Below are 21,393 nucleotides of genomic sequence, written 5' to 3' on the forward strand. Positions count from 1 at the left end.
CTCCTCTGAGGAAAGCTCAGAGACGCGACGCTTCTCCTGTTAAATCTTGATTCTTTTGGGTTTTACGCTGTGGAGGCTTGCGTGCGCAGACACTGGCATCGACGACATCTGATTGCCTTTTTATGGCTGGTAAGTAGCTTTGGCTCTGCGCCTATGGCCCAGGCTCATACTTCGACATCGCTAAACAAGTATATTAATGGTTAAGCTGGGCGATTGGGGGTTCCAACATTCGTTTGGCGGCTTTGGGTTATTGCATCTAATGGCTTTTAATTCAACTCAATATTGGGCATTGTTTGGTCAAGGAAACTGGTGGCACATAGGGATTGTTGGCTCAGAGCGAAAGAGGGTTTCCCCCTTTTAATCTTATTTTTGTTCATAAAACTAAATTATGGAATTATGAATATGATTGTGGATTCTTAAGGATCCATTAATCGCAATCATTTTATGGTGGACCACAATTAAGAAATTAGAACATAAAAATGTGCATTCAAATTGGGCTGGCTGCACATTTTCCAGTGTTGGTACATACATAAATGTTTAATGAATGTGAAACTAACGTAAAGTAAACGTTAATGGCAGGGTTAGTCGTGGATGTCAGCCTTTCAAGGTTTTCTTTATGTTTACAAACCAAAAATGTGAGCTATCCTCAACTAAGACAATGAGCCAGTGTTGGTAAACACACCATTTATCACAAATCCATTTCAAAGAACTTAGTTTTCAAAATTAAAGAAATATCAGTTGTTATCTATTGTTTAGAGTTGGAAAGTTCTATACAAATAAAAGCTTTACCAGTCTTGGTTAATTTTTAGGCAGTGTTGGTGAACACTTTTAGTTAGCAATAACATTTGCCATTCTTTTATAGTGTTGTGTGTTGGTAAATCTCTTTATAATAGGAAGCGGAACAGTGTTGGCTTTTATCCACTGAATTTAGAACTGAACGACGAATTTTGTTTACTTCTTAAACTATTTTGACTGAATGAACCACCAAAGAATATATACATATAAAATAAACACTGAAAACCACGCCTGAATCAGAGCTTATTAAATCCTTTTCAATTCCCCTGGCGAATATCCTTCAAATATGAAACCAGAAATGACATTTGAAAATGGATTCCTTTGCCGTTTGCCCACTCACAAAAGATTTTCGTTGGCAACCGAGTGACATATGAATGAATCAAATCAATTAGCGTGTTGCCCACATTTAAAGGTTAAAAGCCGCACAGACAAGTGCCTGCCAGCTCCTGTTGATATTGCTGTTGCTCAGGGGGTGCTGGCTGGGAAAGGTCAATCGGCAAAACGGGCAGCAGCCAAGCCACCAAAAGGCTTCAACAAATAACAAACTTCGTTGGCTAATTAAGCGCTGCCACAGTAACAGAACGAAGTTGAAGCAAAAACTCGACAATTGTGCTGCTAAAATGGGAGTCGCAGGTGACATTTGAGAGAATCCCAGAGGAGCTGGAGGCAGCAGGCAGTCAATCAGTCAGGCAGCAGGACCTCGTCCGCCATTCACAAAAAATATCAAAGTTCAAACGGACATTAAAAGCTGTACCTTTTTCTCATACTCTCTTCTCTCGTTGCCCGCTCTCTCAAACTCTCAATTTTGGAAACTCGCTCTCCTGAAACCTTAGCATTTCCATGAATGAAATTCGAGGAAAACAACATTTTCACCCAGTGACGTCACATAGAGCTTTCATTTCATTGATAAGCTTGCCAGCTCTATTCATTCATGAAGTTTTTCAAATGAATTGGCCACCGAACGTAACGGTCTCTACTCTACTTCGGTTTTTTCTTTCCATTTTCGGCTGCCATTTACCGCCATTTTCATGCTGCCGTCGTTGGCAGAGGGGAGAGCAACAGATGTGGCGGGAGCCAGCCCCCACCCAATGACAACCCACACACGTGCCGTGCCCCACAGAGAGTCAAAGTGGAAGCCGGCAAAAGGGCAAAGTACCAAACATCCTGTATCTATGCTCCCTGGCTGAGGCTCCTGTCAAGTGGAAACTTCGTGTAGCCACCACAGTGGAGCAAAGATTGATGATTACCTGGGGAAGATAAGAGAGGAAAGAGAGTTAGATTTAGGGGAATTTGTTTATAAATAAAACTAAAAATATTTATGGTTGACTTAAGACTGTTTTTCCAAGGGAATTCTTCTGAAGAGTTCAAGAAAGTGCATTAAAGAAACTTTTTCTGTCACTTTTTCCACCAACTTCTGGTAGAATGGAAATCTCCAATCACTTTCCACCCCTAGAAATCTCTTCCCTATTTCCCATATTCTCCTATCCCACACCATTGTGCAATATTCGCTTCCTAGAACTCAGTGGCTGCTGCTACTGCTACTGCCCCCGGGCAGCCCTGTTTCCCTTCTTGTCTGCTGTTTCTCCCTCCCGGCTGCTGCTTCAGTCAATGCCAACACTGACAATGTGGGGGCGTTTAATCGCATCTATTAGCATCGTAGTCGAGAGCGTTTTCTTACACGCCCCCGCACTCGTTCCGTTTGATTATTTCCACTAGAAAATTGGAAGTTGAAAACAACAAAATTTCCATCGTTAAAGACGCCCAAACGCAAAACGGACAAAATAAGCAACAAGTTTTTTGATAACCTTAATGGACTAAGGAAACCCAAAAATGTCCTGCCTTCTTCCTTGATTATCTTCCCACCTGCTTGCCTACTCAATGTCTTCATTGCTGTCCAGGACTTCATCTCTGGCGAGGTTTTCATCTGTCTCGAGTTCTTGTATCTCTCAATTGGTGGCCATTTCCTTTCATTATTAGGTGTATTATTATTATTATTATTGCTGTTAATGTTCTGGTTGCTATTTTGAGGTTCTTGAAGGGAGGGTATATTGGCTTTGAGCAGGTGTTTGTGGGACAAGGCTATTGCTTTTGCAATAATCGTAAATCTTCCAATATATCAATGTCTGTCTTATTAAAAGTAGACTTTAAATTTTGTATGCATTCGTATCTGCATTAAAACTGTAGTAGAACTTTTCTCATTGACAAATTAAGTTTCCTAGCATATATCCATATCTTTCATGGCCTTTTCTCTCTTTCCCAGTGTGGCTTAGCAGTAACGCATAAAAACTTACTATTTTCCTATATACTTTATCGTGTACCTGCTTAAGTTCATTTCAAACTTCAATTTCTTTCAATTTCTTCAATGCTCTGGAAAATTATATTATTATAAAGGTAGAAGGGTATTCAAAACCATTCGTATCCTTCCCAGCTAACAACTCCCACTTGTTCCTTTTTTTCTGTTGTTTTTGTAGATTAAATTGTAGCATTTGGTGATGTTGCTGCTCCTTGCTCTTTTTGATTGATGCTTAACCTCTAACCTTTAAATGTCATACCATTCCGGGAAAACGGAGACATACAGACACACAGGGAGAGATTGAGAACGAGAGAACTAGAAAGAGCGAGGGAGAGTGTGTGCAACACTCTAATTGCCATTTGTTGATGCTTTTGTGGGCGTCTCAGGCTACGTTTTGCATGTCCACCGACTCTGTTTAGTTAACTTTTCAACAAGTTTCAGCAAACGCCTTTCGGGATTTTGGGGAATTTTATTTAGTGTGCTCCAAAATGTCAGTCATCGAATCAAATATCAAATAAGTGGAGTATTCCCTGCACAACATGCAAACTTCATTAGGAGACATTTACTGGCGCACATCGTTGCGTATGATTAATCATAAATTACTCATACGGCCCATGGAACGTGCGTGGAATGACGCCAATCGGCGGGTTTGTTTTCTTCGAGAGTGAAAGCTAATGCCTTATCTGATAGATAAGGATAATAATACAACTATCACGTAGTTTTATTCTTTTGACATTTTTTCACGGCATTTTTGCTTTCCATTTTCATTCACTCTCATCGATGCTCAATGGCTCTCTCACACTCTCTCTCTTGCGCTTTGCGAGAGCCACCCACAATTGTTGTTGACTTTTCCTCTGCCAACGGAATCGGAAATGCTGCTTTCCTCCCACACAGAGACACAGTGAGAGAGAGGGAGAGTGAGTGAGAGCGAGGTGCCCATACAAAGAATCAACAGCTACACGCAGGCAGAGACAGAGGCAGTGGCAGAGACAGAGCGACACCGACAGAGAGCTCGGGAAAAGCTAAATACAAATTTCACAGGCATTTTCCGACACATTTCCGACGCCTCCGATGCTGATGCTGCTGCCGCTGCCATCGACGCCGACGCACAAGTACAACAGCGGCGCAGCCGATTTGCCGCTGTTTTCATCATGTTTTCTTCTGTGTTTTGCTTCCTTTTTTTTTTGGTTGTTTTGTGTGTGTTTTTACCGATGCCCGAGTTTTCCCAATTTCATTTTCAATTTTCACCGCTCGTGCCAGTAGCGCATTGACGGCTCAGCGGCTCGTCTCGCCACTTTTTTGGGCAACCCAAAAATCACACAAAACAATCAGAAACAAAAATCAAAACAAATTTTCGCGCGCGTAACAAAAATCTTAACGAAATTTACAAAGATTTACTAAAATTATACCAAAACAAAGAACCCAATATTAAAAGAAAAATGTGACAAAGCAGAAAGGAAAAGTGCTAGATAAATATCAAAAGAAAATAAAAGTGAAAGAAAATGTTCAATAGGAAAGAGAGCAGTGGGAAAATTATCAAAAGAAAACAAAATTAATTGCCGCCGGCAAATGAAAGAAATGAAGGAAAATCATGTTTGAGAAATTTCTATGGCTTTAAAGCATTTTTTTCTGCAAAACGTTTTTGAAATTAAATAAAAATATTTAAATAGATTTGAAAATATTTAAATACATTTTTAGTCCCAATATAAATGTGTATTTTTAATGGTCAATTTTAGGCTGTAGATTTTATTCTAATGATAAATTATCAGTGTCTTGATGTGTCTTTTAACGTGTAACTATTTATCTACTGTAGTGTGGGTTTTACTGTAGTGTGATTTTACTGTAGTGTGGTTTTACTGTAGTCATCAATAAAATTAAATTTTATAAATGTTTTACGTGCTTGAATATTAAGTGATAAATTAATTTGGAATCAAAGGTGAAAAAATTCATTTTTTCCCCCAAGAGAAAATTGAGTTGAAAAATTTAAAAGAGTTTAAAAAAATCAAATGAATAATTTAATTCAAAGAAAAGGTAAGCATGCCGAACTGTAACTAAATATTCTATTATTTTTACTATGAATAATTACAGTTGGAATATTTTGTATGATTATTTTAAGATTTATTTTTCATAATTTAAAAAATTCATATTTTAAATTAATTTATTTCAGATTTTTTTCAAGCTTCCTTCAATATCAATCAATCAAAAGGAATAATCAATTCAATCGAGAAAGACTGATTTGACCAACCATAAAAATCATTAAAAATAAGAGCGAAAAAGCGCAACAATTGAAACGTTAAGAAAGTCTAATTAAAAAAAAATACCAAGAGAAGTGAACAAAAGTGCAACAAATTTAAAATAAAAGTTAGCACAATATGTGAAATATTTGCAATAATTTAACAAACAAATAATAATAGAAGTGGAATAAAAAAACAGATAAAACGTGAACTAAGTTTAATCAAATAAATAATTAGACAGAAGTGCAACAATGAACAAACAGTGAACAACACGGCGATTTAAACATCAAAACCCTTAAAAAGTACCTGCAGAAAGTGAACAAAAATTAAAAACAAACAAAACTTGGCAGCAAATAAAGCAAAAAGTGCAACAACATGTCTAAAAACCAATCAAATAAATTTAAAAAGTGAACCAATACAACAATCAAATGGAGTTTAAGTCAAATAATTTGTGTTTTTCTTTATTATTTTTCAAGAATTTTGATTTATTTTCGTTTCGGTTAACGTTCGGCGTTCGGTTCAATCACAAAAATGTTGCTGACAATGCGGCGACAGAATGAATTGATAGGCAGTCAGCAGCATACAGGTACAACATCGGTGGACGAACATCCACCTGCAGCGGCATCTGCCCCATCACCCTCGCCACCTGCAACAGGAGAAGCAGCAACGGGAAGCGGCACTTCATTCAGTTTGAATGGTCAAGGTCTCAGCTTAGTGCCACCATCCAGCTCGCAGCAGGATTCACTCAATACACCCACAACCCCTTTGCTAGGACTAAGTCGTAATCCTCTGCAATTTGCCGCACCACCGGCACCACCGCCTATTGCCGTGCAGCAGGGCGCTTCAGCTGTGCCAGCAACCTGCAGTCCAGCCTTTGGCTACTACCATCAACCCACGAGCACCAGTTCAGGCGGAGCCACAACAACATATCTGCAGCAGCAGCAGCATCATCCCTCGGGTGGGGCAAAGGACTCGAGCACCATCGGACACGGGCACACAGAGCCCCAGCATTCGGTGGAATTGGACGAATACGTGGACATATTGCAGGTGCAGCAATTGCTCTTGGACTCGTCGGCCGCCGCTGCGGCAGCAGCAAATCAAAATCCCTCGAATCCTACGCCAACAGAGCAGCAGCAGCAGCAGCAGCAACAGTTGCAGCAACAAATTGTGGCAAAGCCACGACCACGCATCAATCTACAAAAGGCCACAGAATACGCGGCACACATAGCTCAAGGTAAGATTTGTAGCTTCTCTTTTTGTATCTCTTTTGTTTTGTCATGGTATCTATGGAGCGTGTTCCCCATCTCACCTTGTCATACTCCTTTCATCCACTTAGCCGAATCCTCATCGCCTGGCACGCGTCGTGTCCTGCTTGATTATCCAAATCCATATTTGTACGGCAATCATTATCATCATCCTACGCCGCCAAGCGAGGACCTAGTGGCCCTTTGGTTTGGCAGCAATGGCACAGGTGAGTGAGTCCCTACCAAGGCAGGGGAATCTGAAACCTTTCCTTAGAAATCGTTGACATTGATTTGAGCACCTTTTCCCCTGGTTTTAATTGTGACATTTCGATATGAATTTCATAACTTACTTTGCATTTTTCCCAGGGTATCTGTGACAGTTTGTTGCAACTCCGTTGCTGCTTTGGGGCGTCTGTCTGGTGGGCTTCCACTTGCCACTTGCCTCTCTGCCCCACTCTCATTACATAATTCACAGTCTCCATGTTGCATATGTCCATGGGATGCAGTTACTCAAAAACTATCTCGTCGGCTATAAATTGCCAAAATTAATCTGTGAATGAGCTGACAGCCAAAAAAAAAGAAACTCTGCCTCCACAGCAAACAGCCTTTCTGCCTTCATTCAGTCCCCTTCCCGCCCCCTCTCTAATGGCTCAATAAATAAAATGGATATAAAATAAGCAATGAAAAAAAGAGTATCTGGAAGCATCGAAATAGGAGATACTCTTGGTGAAATATTTTCTGCCAAGTTTCTCATGGAAAAACTTCAAATTTGCATTGATAAAAGTATTAAAATTGATCAAAAGTCTGAAATACAACGACAAACCTCTTCGCGGACACATATTACCCTCCTTTTTGGAGTGTATAATAACATATTTCGCGCACTTTAATGCCGTTCGCTTGGCAATTTTTCGATGGCGCCTTCAAATGCACTGCTGCCTGGCGCCCGACGCGACTGTTTCAAATACAGACGACAGTCCGTTCCGTTCCCGTTCCCTGTCCCAGTCCGGCCGGCCGGCCGTCTGTCAGTCAGTCGATCTTTTGAAATGTTGCCAAAAGCCTGAAATTGAAATTTTGTTGCTGCAAATGATGCAGTGCATCGTCCGGCACTTGCTGCCACTGCCACTGCTGCTGCTGCTGCTGCGCCCTTTCGCTGTTGATGTTGCTGTTGCTGCTCCGGCTGCTCGGGCTGCTGCTTTTGGTGTGTGCAACAGGTGTGTGCCCGCACGTCTCATCGATTACTCGCCTCAGATTCCGACGTGAGTTCGGATTCGGTACGGTTTTTGGTTTCGGTTTCGCTCTTCTTTCTTGCCAAAAAAAAGTTCGAGAAGCCGCCAAGACCACCCAAAGTGTGTCAATGTTGGCAGCACCGTTCGAACACGTCGGAAAGGGATATGAAAGAGAGGAGGCGTGTACGAGTGCGGGTGAGGCGCATAAATGCGTATAAATTAAATTATATAGTTTGTGGTTTCGATCGAGGCCTAACGGTGCTATTTCCGCCTCAAAATTCAATTAAAATGTTGGCTCTGAAATGTGTTAATGTCATTCTTGGTTGATATTTTGTGGTACGATTTTGTATAGCAAATATTTGGTATATTCCTTGGTCAAAGTTTGGCTGAGTAACTACAGAAATACTCTTTTCGTGGAGCTAAAATTTGCAAGAAATTCATGATGGAAGGTTTATTTAATTTAATATCCAATGATTGATACTGCATTTATTTTACAGTCACACTGAAAAAATACATACTGGAAAATTATTTTAAAATCCCTGGAAAGTTCTTTAAATACCAGAAAATTACTCTGAAAATTTCAAGAAAATTTAAGAAAATTGAAAGAAATTCATAAAAAAAAGACAAGAAATATTAAAAATTAAATGTAAGGCTGCTAGGATTCTTCTATTTCTTAATCCCATTCATTGCTTAATTTGCATCAAGTTCAAACCAATTTCAGCTTGAAATTTTCGCCTGTAACTCCTCAAATCAAAATTTAAACCAAAACTTAATTTCATTATTATATAAAATGTTCCCCTTGGCATACAATGCCACACGAATCGTCGGCTCGTATTTCCATAGTAAAATTAACGAAAGAAAAAAAGAAACCCATTGCTGTGCTCGCAATTTCCCACATGGCGATACGACACACAAATTGTCTTAATTAATTAATATCATAAATACGCGACGGCGCTTAATTGCTGGCTGGAGATGCAGAGAGCAAAAAAGCAAATCTCTCATGGCAACTAATTAGCCAGGAAATGACCCCGACTGACCGACAGAGGAGCAGGAAGGGGCAGGGAGTCAAAGCATTCGCATTCGCATTCGCATTGCCACACAGCTGAGTGACCCTAATCGACAGGAAGCTGACTCAATCTCTCAGAGAACTGCAGCAGCAGCAGCAGCAGCAGCCTATGAGGAGGCCAGGGCCAAATGCAGCTGTCTCGCGCTTCTGGTGACAGTAGGTACTGCCGCTGCTTGCTGCCACTTCTGGTTGCACTTCACTTGCAATCAATATTCATAAATCTCTTGGCAAGGGTTCACCAATTAATAACGTGACCCGTTTATTTTATTTCACTTTATTTTTTTATTTTTTTATGCTGGCCCATTGCCGTTCCATTCCTCCTGGCTACTTCTTTGTCATCAAATCAACCTGGGTGATCGTTCCACGTTTTCCAGTGAAAAATCACAGAACGCAGGAGACGGGGCGCGACACACACACAAAGCCTTTCAGCATTTGTCAACGAGAGGCGACGCTGACACCGCCGCCGACAACAACAACAAAACACGATACGGTAACCGAGGGGATCCAGGGGAAACGGGTACGAATGAAAGCCAAACAGCCAAGAAAAACTGCTAGAAAATTAAGGCAAGCCAGGTCCAGGCTGGCGGAGTGCGAACATTCAGTAGGGGCACAGTGGTCACAGTTTGTAGAAGAGAAATCCGCAGTAATTCAGCGATAAAACCAGCTAATGCTTGGAAAATATCTGAAAATTCTAGAGAAATTTTAGAAAGTTCTAGGTAAATATTAGAAAGTTCCAGGAAAATATCAGAATATTTTAGATATACCAGAAACATTTTATAATAAATAGCAGATGGAAAAAAAATATACAAAAATTCGCAAATAATTCAATTATAAAATTGTAAGCAAAATAATACAATATACCTTGACCAAATTATTACATAAAATAATTATAAAATTCTATAAACAAAGAACGCAAAAAAAATAATAGAATTAAAAATAATAATTCTGAAATATTTACTGCAAATAAGAAGGAAAATTACCAAAGAAAGCCCTATCAGAAAGCCCCTGAAATTAGTCGAAAAAAAATTCTATACAAATATTTACAGAAATAAAATAAAATAGAATAAATCATACCAAAATTATCGAGTACTGCACGCACTCAAAAGGTTTCTCAACCCCTCAAAAATCTCTCAAGTAGTTTCCTCATATCTTGTACCACTGTGCTGGCACAACCTTTGTTACCTTGTGCAACGGAAATCGTTGACATGGACCACACCACAGCAGAGCAGAGAACTACTACTACTACTGGATCAGAGAGAGAGGGGCCATAGTCAAACCGAACCGAAAACCGAACCGAAAAGCAAGCCAAGCCAGGCGCACAAACACACAATCTCCAGAAGCTTTGGCACTCAGCGAGGCTTGCCTAATGTTTAATTAAGGTGATTGCTGTGCGGTCACCTGGCCGTCGTCGTCGTTGCAGTTGTTGTAGATGTTTGCTGCTGCTGCTGCTGCTGCTGCTGCTGAGCGACAACAACACCTCACGATCACCAAATTGGTTTGTAAGGATAAGCCCCAAAACGAAACAAACTTAAGGAAAAACGAAGGGAAAGACCTATGTCAAAGGACATATCCAACGGGGGAGAATAGTTGGACAGTCAGACAGTTGGACAATCGAAGAATCGGTCTGGGGCAGGGCAGTAGCCTTAATGAAGATTAATTGCAATCAGTGAGCCACTTGAGCTGCGATTAATTGCAGGAACCATTCAGACATGGAAATGGAACTGAACTTCCTCCTAGATCGGCCAAGCTGCTGCTGCTGTTGCTGTTCCTGCTGCTTGCTGCTTGCTGCTGCCACTCTGTTGATGATGATGATGCCTGTTGGGGGAATGGTTCACAAGTTCACGACGACGACGACGGCAACTTAATTGCCATTTACATGTTGGCCTAAACTTGGACCGGCAGGGGAGACAGACAAAGAGAGATTGCTCCCGGGGCAGGCTTTGTTGGTGGCACAATGCAGCTGATGAATTGCAGTTTCCCATTCCCCCCTAAAGTCTGTAAATTTGTCACTAATGGCGGCTCTTCAATTTCTAAACTCTGAAATCAAATTAGACAAAAGTTGATCCAACATTTATCGAGTATTATTAACATAATTCGCTGGTGGCTAGTCAGGCTTTTGTGTGTGTGGGTAGATAAAGTGTGCCACAAATGGTTACGTATAGGTCAACTTCATTATTATTGTCACCTGCATGGTCTGTGTGGCTTTTTTTTTGGCGCCAAGTCTGCGCCTCAGGCCTAATCAAATCGTATCGAAATCGTAAATGAGCAAAGAAAAACAAACCGCAGCCAGCATGTGGGCTGATTTTTTGTGTGTTTTTCTGTGTGGTTTTGCATTTGCGGTTAAGTTATAATTTGTGTATCGATTTTTGTATATGACAACTTTCAAATAAAGTTAACATCGGACGAGATCATGTTGCTATAAATAGAGTACGAGATCAGCGGAAGGCCTGTCTACGTCTGAGAGTTGTACTTTTGAGTGTGATGTGAATAAGTAGTTGAGGAAGTTGAGGAAGTGGTGCACACGAGAGTTCTATAAAATGTTCGAAAATAATGAGATTCTATCACGATTATTCTAGGAATTTTATTGGCCTTGTTGTATTTTATTATTTAGTAGGTACATTTCTACAAAAATTAGATTCCACTTTAAAAGTAAAGAAACGGATCTTAAGCAATTTTTAATGCATAATCAATGATTCCAGAATCCCTTTTAATCCAGAATTAGCAATGATTCAAGGACTGATTTATGATATTATACTGAATGAACTGCAGATGCTTTTTATGTTTTTACGTTTTTTTTCTTATCAAAGTTCTTTGAAGAACCATTGCATGCTTTCTATGCTCTCCACACAAGAACCAAAAATTAATTGAACTATTTATTGCATTTGTATCTCTTATGGAGGAAGGGGAGGGTCGGCTCTTCCACTTGGTCAGAATACATCGCCCACACATCCGAAAGGGGGGGGGAGGGTCAACCTGTTGGCGCCGTCCGTCGCTTGATTTTGGTGGAACTCGGTGGCACAGCCCACGCATATAAATAGAAGCAAAGACAAAAACCAAAAGAAGAAAAAAACCAAACGAAAAACCACAATCATTTAAATAAAGCAAGAAAAAATACAGCAACAAGAACTGTATGCTGGGAGTTCATATGAAATTCGTTGAATTTTCGTTGAAAAACCGCAAAACGCGTTATTCATTTGCATAAAAAATTGCTGGCAAAGCAATCGAACAAGCGGCAGACAGACAGATAGACAGTGCAACATTGGTGGGGAACATGGGGCAAGGGACAGGGGAGAGGGGAGAACGGTAGAGGGTAGACCAAGACCGCGAACCAAGCCCCAGAGAGTTGATTTCATTCATGAGGAGCTCCGCTCCATTCATAAGCCACTCGACTCGGTGCTTGAGCCGCAGAAAACATTTTCTAGTTTAAGGTAAGCCACTGGACACCTACGATCTGTGGCTGCTGCTGCCTGGTTGCTGCTTGCAACTGCAACTGCACATTATTTATAACATTTTGCCATTTTGGGGTCACATGTTGGCGTGTGTTGCAAATTAAATTTGCAAATTATAGGCTGTCGCTGGGGGTTTCCGGTTAACAACGGGCCACGGTACGGTATGGTTCCACTCTCTCATCACAGCTCATCTCGTCTTGGGTGCCGCGAAAAACGAAGCTGGGCATCAAATGTGTTGCAGCCACCAAATAAAACTTCCAAATCTTGAGCTTTCGACTCTCAGCACTTCATGAGACAACAACTCACATACAAACAAGCATTTAGGGGGCAACCCAAATATGGCGCACAAAATGGTCTCGTCTCGAGTCCGTGTCTTGTACATTTGAACTGTCATGCCACAAGGAGACACCACAGACCTTCCCCCCTGGACTGGATAGCAAGTTCCAGGCCATCTGACATTTTGAAGCGAAATGTCAGTCATTCCTCAACAAGAGCCGTGCTGTGCTGTGGCACTCTTGAACGGCTGTGGCTGCTGCTAGGATGATGATGATAATGGAATGGTGCTGCTGTATGATGATTTGGGTGGTTAGCGGCCATTACCATCCAACATTCGTGGGTTGCCCCTAAAGATGGCTTAGATATAACATTTTTGGTGGAAAGTGTCGGGGTCTCTAGGAAGAAACGACTAAGCAATGCTCTTCAAGTAAAGGGAGACTTCATTTGCTAATAATAATGAAAATTAATGGATAACGTTACAAAATATTTATGCAACTTTAAAAAATTGTTGATAAATATTCTATAGATTCTTTTATACTTTCAACGTTTAATATGAAATTTTACACACTTCGTTGTACCTCTGGCTACCCTAACTCTTCTACACACACATACATCAAGGGTACTCCACTCATAAAACAGGGGCAGCCAAAGCACGGCATCCCATCACCATCATCATCATCACCGTCATTGTCGTAACCACACCATGAGAGATCATTGAGAGAGATCATACATATCACAAGATTTCCAACTAAATATGGTAGCCAAAAAAATAATTTACATCAACTTTTTGTTATGCTCTTTATTGTTCTTTGGCTGCTTGCCTGTTTTCTGTCGCTATATATCTTTTATGATTGTTGCTGTGGCCGTTGCTGTTTGCGTGATTTTCAAGTTTTATGTTATTGCTCTTCTAAATGTATCTATGGGAGACCAACCAGCATCAAACAGTTGTGGGCGTAGAGCGCGCGCGCGCCTTGATGCCCACTCGCACACTCCATCAATGGTTTTGCCTTTTTTAGAGCCGCTTCTGTGTCTGTTTTTGTCTTTGTTTCTGTTGTTTTCGTGAATGAAAGATTTGTCCAAGAGATTCGATTCAATTCGATTGGATTGGTGGTAGCCAACATTTTTCAAGTGCTCGCTCTCGCTCTCTCTCCTCGAGAGGCATGCCACTTGACACATTTCAATGGAAACAACTACAAAAAAAACCCCTCTGAATATATAATAAAGAAGGAGGAGCATCCAAAAAGGCAGTCAAATCAAAAATAGCCTTTTCCCCTCCGTGCACAAAAATGTTCAAAAACCCGAAACCTCACAAATTACTCGCATATTTTCTAATGAGCTCAAGCATGCCGCCCCACACCAGCAGCAGATCGTGCCATGGTTCGGAAAACACCCAAAATTTCATCTCGCACAAGCAAAAAGAAGAAGGCTCTTTCCTCAGTTGGTAGCCAAAATAAAGAGAAACAAAATAAAAGATTTATGTGCTGAACGTTGCAACCCCTTAGCACCTCTTTTGCCTTTTGGAGCCGGGGGGTGTCCAACCCACAATTGGTGCCAACTGATGACTTGAACAGGCCGGACAGACACACGTATCGTTAGCACAAAGGAGGGGCAGCAGCAGCAAAGAAAAGTGTCTGTCAAATGTTGAAAGATGCGACAATTTGTGGCCCAAACGAAAATCAGACAGGAAGGCTAATTAGTGAGAGGGTGGGACAAACACACTCAAAACAAAACAACTATTCATAGTACACTGGGAAAATAGAGGCAGCCGACAGGCAGAATGAATCCTAACGTAAAATGTTCTGCTATTGAGAGCCTTTAATGAAGGTTTAAGCTATTTAAAAATTGATACAGTTTTATGGAAATTAACTCAAGGTTTTATTATAATAGAATATATCTAACTTATTATTTATAGAATAGATTTTCTTCGATTTAAAAATATCTTCCCAGAAGAAGGGAATAATTTCGGTTATTATTTTGCTTATTTTACTTTTTATTGTAATATACATTTTTATTATGTTTATAATAATTATTTGATCAATTATCATTTTTATTTTCATATTTAAATTGTATCATTCCATTTTTATCATTTTTATTTGTATTTTTTTATGAATTTTATCCTTTATTTGAATTTTACGGTCTCCGCAATGTTCTCTTTAATTTCTTTCCTGTATAGTTTTCTTTCCCGTGAATGACTTTAAATGTTTTTTTCGTAGTTTTTGCAGATATTTGATAGATATTTTTCTGGGTCATTAATAAAGCAAAGCGACACTTTTGGATGAGAATTTTCCCTTCAGCATTTTCCCATAGGGATATGCTTCTGCAATTTCTATCTCTCTTCATCTTTACACAAGCAAAAGTTACTTACTGTGAGCCCCCGCAAATACAAAAAAAGGAAGCCTAAATATAAAATGAAAATAAAAGAAGTTAAAGCCACGGAAAGCAGCAAGTTTTTCCTGCGCTGCGCGACACGCGCATTCGAAACTTTGGGCACTTTGGATCTCTTAGCTCTATCTCACACTGTCTCTGTCGCTCTATCTCTATCTCTTTTGCGTTGTGTCTCTGTCGCTGTGGAAGCTGTTGGCTACTTCCTCGAACCTCTCGCTCTCTCATAACAAAACGCTGCGACACAGCCGACATTGCATTTGAACAGTGGAACAAATTTGCAGCTGATTTATGTAAATCGCCAACAACGACGACGAGTTTTTATTTTAGCGTTGGCCTTTTTTTTTTTTGCGTGTACCCTTTTGAAGGAGGTATGCTGGGCATGGAGAGTACTTTTGGAAGGCTCAAAAAGAGGATGCAAATGCTGTTTGAGAAGGAAATTTCTTACTAAAACGCACAGAATATTTTTATTTTTCTTTTATCCATGATAAAATGGGTAAAAAAAAAACGAATATTTGTCTACGAAAAATCTTATTAATTCCTTTAGAGATTTTCTCCAAACTAAAACCACCTCAAACACTCCTTTCTTTGCACATGAAAACTGCTCAAACTCATATGAAAAATGTATCCTAAAGGGTATCTAAACTCTTCGTCACTCAATGCCGACTATTCTTCTCTTTCCTTCTCATTCTTGTTGTTGTCTCGTGGTTCCCAATCAGCGTATTGAATGCACCCGCTACCGCTGCCGCCACTCCTCCTCCATCCAACCATCCACTAACTGCTACTCCACCGCCTCTACCACTCCCTAATCCTCCACTGCTGCTGCACTACTTCTTGTTGTTGCTGTTGCTGACTTTCTTCAGTTTTTGGGTCCGTTATTCGGACCCAAGCTCCATGTGTGTGTGTGTGTGTGTGTGTTGCTTGCGTGTGTGTCTAAGAGGTACAAAACTGCAATTCATTCAGCGAAAATTTTTTGTTGGTCGTTATGAATGGAGCAACCCACGCGCTGCTTTGCTTCGCTTCGCTTCGATACTAAAAAGTGGCTCTCGTTGTGACTCTCTGTTGGGAGCTGCAGTTGACAACGATGCTGGCAGCGACTGAGACTGCGACTGCGGCAGCGACTACAGCCAACGGATATTGTGCAGTTGTTGCTGTTTGTCGTCGTAGTTTTTTTTTTGTTAGTGCTTCTTTTACTGCTGCTCTTTCATTAGCTACTTTTTGGTGTGTCTTTCGCAATAGGGATAGTCAACTAGGAGGATTCTTGGGCAGAAAATGAATGAGGAAATTGGCTTTAGCTTTTGATTAAGATAAGTTAAAGGCAGATTTTTATTTGGAGTACGTAATCTGTAAGAAACTTGCTCATGCATTATTTATCTATGGACGCGTTTCATGTGCATTTTTCTAATGGAACCTCTTGATATTTTTCTTACTTTTCTTACACTTTTGAAACCTATTTATTCTATCTCTGACTATCGTTAACTTATCAATCTTTTTGCTTTAAAATAGTGTTAATTTCGAAGTGTTTTTAACTGCCACATCTACTTCTATAGCTGCATTTCATCTCTCTAATTTATTCCTCTTTTTAATATTTTCTTGCAACACTTTTTAGTCCTATTCCCAGACCGTTTTTGATCCTAATTTGAGCACCAGCTCATACAATTGCAGACATTTTCCTACACCTCTTCACCTTCTGCCTCCCCCAAAATCAAACCATTTTTCAAGTGCCAAAATCTGCTGTCTTTATGCACACCCTACTTCCAACTACCACACCACCCCCCTGCAGCTACCCACCCACCGGACACGACACGACAATCGAAAAGCGATTGAAAATAAAAATCGATCAATGCCCCAGAGCTGTCAGGCATCGTGACAAGCGGCAAAACCAAAGCTCAAGCAAAACAAAAAAGAAACTCAACTTAAAAGTCAAGCCAAGAGTCGATGGGGTCGGAGCATGTTATGGTTTTATTTTTGTTGCCTTGTTGTTGCTGTTTTAACTATATTTTTGCACTACGTTGTTGGCCAATATTCAAATGCAATTTATGTCATCGCCAGCTTGCATATGACGTCAGCCAGTTTTGACCATGGGATGTGGTTAGCAGTTGAGTTTACACTAGCAGAGGGTATTGCAGTTATTGAAAGAGGTTTGAACCGATGGGCACTGCTGCAGGAAGCGTGACACGTATGGGAAGCTTTGAAAATCCATTTGTGTGAAAAATGTCCTAAAAAGAGAGTTCAAAAGTAAAAATAAATATTTCCAAGAGTGTCTACAGCTCTTCCCACCTCAAATTGCTTTGTTTAAGTGTATCTCTAGCTTCTACCTTGCGAATTGTATCTTGTATGTGGTGTTACTGTGCCGTGACAGCTGTGTGGCAAGTCATAAAAGTATAATGGCCGCAGCAGCAGTCAGTGGAAAAGCGAAGGTGTAGTGGGAAATAAGCCCATTCCGTGGATACAACTTTTTTTTTCCCATGTCCCGTCCCCAGCAAAGTGCAAATTAATTACGAAGCCAAGAGTCCAAGAGATTTTAGTGTCCGCAAGTGTTCACATATCTTTTAGTGGTCGAAAAAAAAAGATACTTTCCGATTATAGGTCTTACATTTTTTATGGGCATTTTCTCACATACTCGCATTCTATTTTGAATGGCGCTGCTCTTTATGGTTCTTGCCTAGATCTCTGTAGATCTCTCTCTCTCTCTCTGTAGAGACAATAACCACCGTTGACAAACGCTTGAAATATGATAGTTCCGATTTGGGGAAACGGTTCTCCCTGCTGATAAGCTACCCACTGAGCTTTTCAAGCGTTTGAATTTCATTGAGAAAATGCAAAGATTTCGAAAGAAATGTTGAATGCAGCCAAATGAATGTTGAAGCATTTGACAGTTAATTTGTTTCCACAAAAAACGTTAAAGAAGAAGTAAAGTTTTCCGGTCTTTTTTTGGGATAAAGAGAGACAGAGACATGCTAATGCGGTTCCGGTGTGCAGCAGCAAGTCGATGGCTTTCGATGTCTTAGGGCTCCATGGTCATCAATTTGCATTTGGCTGCCCACACCACATTTTATGACTCGCGTGCCCTTTTTGGCACCTGGGGTTTCGTTTCTTCCGATGTCTTAAGGTTTGTTTTGGGGTCTGCTTCATTCATTCATGATTTCATCATTGAGCGGTTTCGTGGGCGCCCTTTTACTACGAAATTCATTCATTCATAAAAAAATGCGCGCCCAGCCCTGAGCCCAGAAGAGACCCAAAAAGATCTTTGAAACTCTGTGGTGGAGAGGGAAACATTATCGGTAACATAATACACTCCCCTTCCCGTTTCTCTCTCGCGCATCGATTGCTTTTATTTGGTTAAGCTTGAGTGTTGTAGCTGCGTATCTATGCATCTATATCTATGGGTTTTCGGTTGCTTCTGGTTGCATCTACCCCTCCTCCTCACTGCTGTGTTGTGCCTCGCTTAATTTTAGCAACATTTAACCCAGTTTTTGTTGTGTATCTTCTCCTTCTCGAGGCGACTGCTGTTGCTGCTGCTGCTGCTTCTTTTTCTTGATTTTTGTGTTTGCTAATGAAGTGTCAACAACAAATTGAATGTCTAACATTTGTTGCATGTCGCCAGTCGCAGCAACAGCAGCAACCACTAGCCATTCGTGGAACATATGTCTGTGTCTTTGTTTAATGCTTTAAATAAATAAAATTGTGAATGCAAATGCAGAAAATTGCAGCAAAAATAAAGCAGAGAAAAAGGCACAAAAAATGGCACAATAAAAATTGAATAAGAAATTTGATTACAAAAAGAGATAACGATGGCTGGCATACCCTTAAATGGAAAATGCATACACATAAATCGGACTTTTATAAATTTAAATTACAAATTAAATTTACTTGTTTGGGACAAAAAATATGACACACTTTTTGCTGTTGTCTAAAACATGGGGAGAGCTGTACGAGAAGCTTCTGTGGGTCTGATAGAGATGGAGATGTTTTTAGAGCAGATGAATCAAAGGGAAGGTAAAGGTCTTTAAATCGCAATTGTGTTTGCATTGAGGCTTTTTGAGGGATATTTTAGGTACATTTGAGAGGACATTTATGGAATTTTTGGACCAATTTTAAGCAAAACATGTAATAACTTAATTAGGCATTAATTTGACTTCCATAAAAGTAACTTAAGAAATTACTCCACAACTAAAAATAAATTAATTTCTCCCAGTTCTTGACCAAATTCTTTACTCCTTCTCATACCGCATACCACAACCCTTAAAATCCAACCATACTTGGAAAAAAAAGTGTATTAATAATATAATTTATGCCAACACGTAGCCGCCACGTAGGCACAGTCGGCAGCAGGCACTGGCTTTGGCTTTGGCACAGAGACAAGAGACATGCCCTCGCCCAAGGCACAATAACCAATTCATTCATTTTGGCGGCTTCGTATCTTTATCTGCAACTGTTGCTGCTGTTGCTTTTGCTGTTGCAATCATCGAACATCGCTGCTTGCCAAGTGTGTCGACGCCGCAGCAGGCAGCAGCTACTGCAACTACAAAGCTGCAAGCTACAGCTACAACAAAAAATAAAGTTAACATCGACAGACAACAACATCCGAGAGACGAGACGAGACGAGACGAACGATCAATTTGCATACAACGGCGGCCGTTTTGTGAATGAAAATATATAGAGATTTGTGTTGTTGTTTCGCAGCCAACAACAAATTAAAGCAACAAATGCAATAAATTGTTAAATTTTATTATTCTGCGACGGTGATACAGGGTGCTGCTTTAGCCGCGACCTACGCACAGTCCAGTGGCAACCCACACAAGCGGCAGGCAGGCAGCAGGCTGTCCGGCAGTCAGCCAGCAACAAGTATCTGTAAGATACAGTCAGAGTGTGTTGCGGCTAATTTGATTCTGGCATAGTCCGCAAACGCTTTGCGCTAGTCAAAAGCTGCCGATTGTCGTTGGTTGTTTTTTTAGCGGGTTTTTGGACACGCCAACACAAAAAGATACACAGAGATAGCGCAGCAGATGGAGATGCAGATAGAAAGATGGATCTACAACCGTTTGGTTTGTGTTCATTGATGATTTTGGTTACCCTGTGGCAGCGGAGAGTGGTGGAGTATATTGGAATAGGAGGAGGAAAGGAGCGTAACAGTTCTTTAAAAAATATTATATAATCTCCAATTGAAAATAAATGTCTTGCAGATGCTAAGAGGTATGGAAAAATGTGAAAATATTTTAATTTAACGATGCAGACTGCTCAGGAAATATTTTAACTATATTCCAAATATAATTTTATTTCGATAACTTTTACAGTGGGAACAAAGTCTTTACCCCGTAGTCTCGCAAGCGCATGACTTTTTCACATATTTCTCATACGATTCCATTATCTGTCAATCAGTTTTATTTATTAAAACGAATTTCTATAGCTGTGTTTATAAATAAATTTATAAATATATGCATAAATATATATTAATAAGAATTATTATGGCTACAATATTCATCAAAATATCTATAATAATTGACATAAATAAATATGTTGTTAAGGAACTTTAGGCACTTCGTAACTATTTCTCTTCCAAGTACTACCATAAATACCAGGGTGACGCCTTGTCTACATCCTACTATAAGTACTCTAGTGTATTCTATTATTTTTGTCTCTTTACTTCGCTGTTGATTCATTCATTTAATTTGTCTATTTTCTGTTGCTTGTGTTTCCACCATTTACTTTTCATATTAATTGCTAGCCTGATGCAGGCAACAACGTAAATGTGATAATAAATTATTACAGCAAAAGACATTTACTGGGTGGGCGAGAGAGCAGTACAACAACTCGGACAGCTAGACAGACAAAACGGACAGACAGACACTCAGCTTCGAAGGGAGTCAGTCGATCGGATCCATCGATCTTTGGCGATTCTGTGGGACGTTCGCTGCTGCTGTCAGACTTTGGCTTTGCCTCTGTGCCTTTTGTGATTGTTTTCAATGCGTTTTAATTATATATTCATCGTGAGTTAAAGCAAAAATATGGTTGTGTACATTAAGTAGATATTTCCTGTCTCCAACATAAGTGAAAGAAAACTACAACCAGCAGCAATAAAAGCACTCGAGAGAACCAATTAAAAAAGAAATGAATCAAGTTATTGGCGAAGGTTAGCAACCTGATGAATTCTATAACCATAAATCACACAGAGATCACTTTCTAGGTAAATGCTTGCTGGGAATATAACTTGTCTACAAAAAGTAAACAACTTTTAATGAGAGTCTTAAAATTATTATCTAAAATTATTTTAAAGATCTGTTGAACAGAAAAACATGAGCATGTTTTTGTTTTGTAGATAAGCTGAGAATTTCCCATAAATATTTTAATGATTGTAGACAATCAATGAGCCATGTAGCTTAGTTCTTATAAAATTAACATCAGAATTCACATTTTTATATGTTGAA

The 21,393-nt window shown here is 39.9% G+C and overlaps 1 protein-coding gene across 2 annotated transcripts in view; it reads left to right on the top strand.

Annotated features, from left to right (window-relative positions):
* Positions 1 to 5,719: 5,719 nt before the first annotated feature.
* The window catches only part of LOC117585158 (dendritic arbor reduction protein 1), a 45,534-nt gene continuing 29,860 nt past the window's right edge, over positions 5,720 to 21,393 (top strand). The window contains exons 1-2 of one of the 2 annotated variants that reach the window (XM_034274491.1): positions 5,720 to 6,556; positions 6,659 to 6,793. In XM_034274491.1, coding sequence (XP_034130382.1) covers positions 5,854 to 6,556; positions 6,659 to 6,793 — 838 coding nt within the window. In that variant the 5' untranslated portion in view covers positions 5,720 to 5,853. The remainder of the gene's footprint in view (positions 6,557 to 6,658; positions 6,794 to 21,393) is intronic. The other variant, XM_034274494.1, reaches the window with a different exon arrangement.

The sequence above is a fragment of the Drosophila guanche genome, unplaced genomic scaffold, assembly GCF_900245975.1.
Source record: "Drosophila guanche unplaced genomic scaffold, DGUA_6, whole genome shotgun sequence".
In the NCBI taxonomy this organism is placed as follows: Eukaryota; Metazoa; Arthropoda; class Insecta; order Diptera; family Drosophilidae; genus Drosophila; species Drosophila guanche.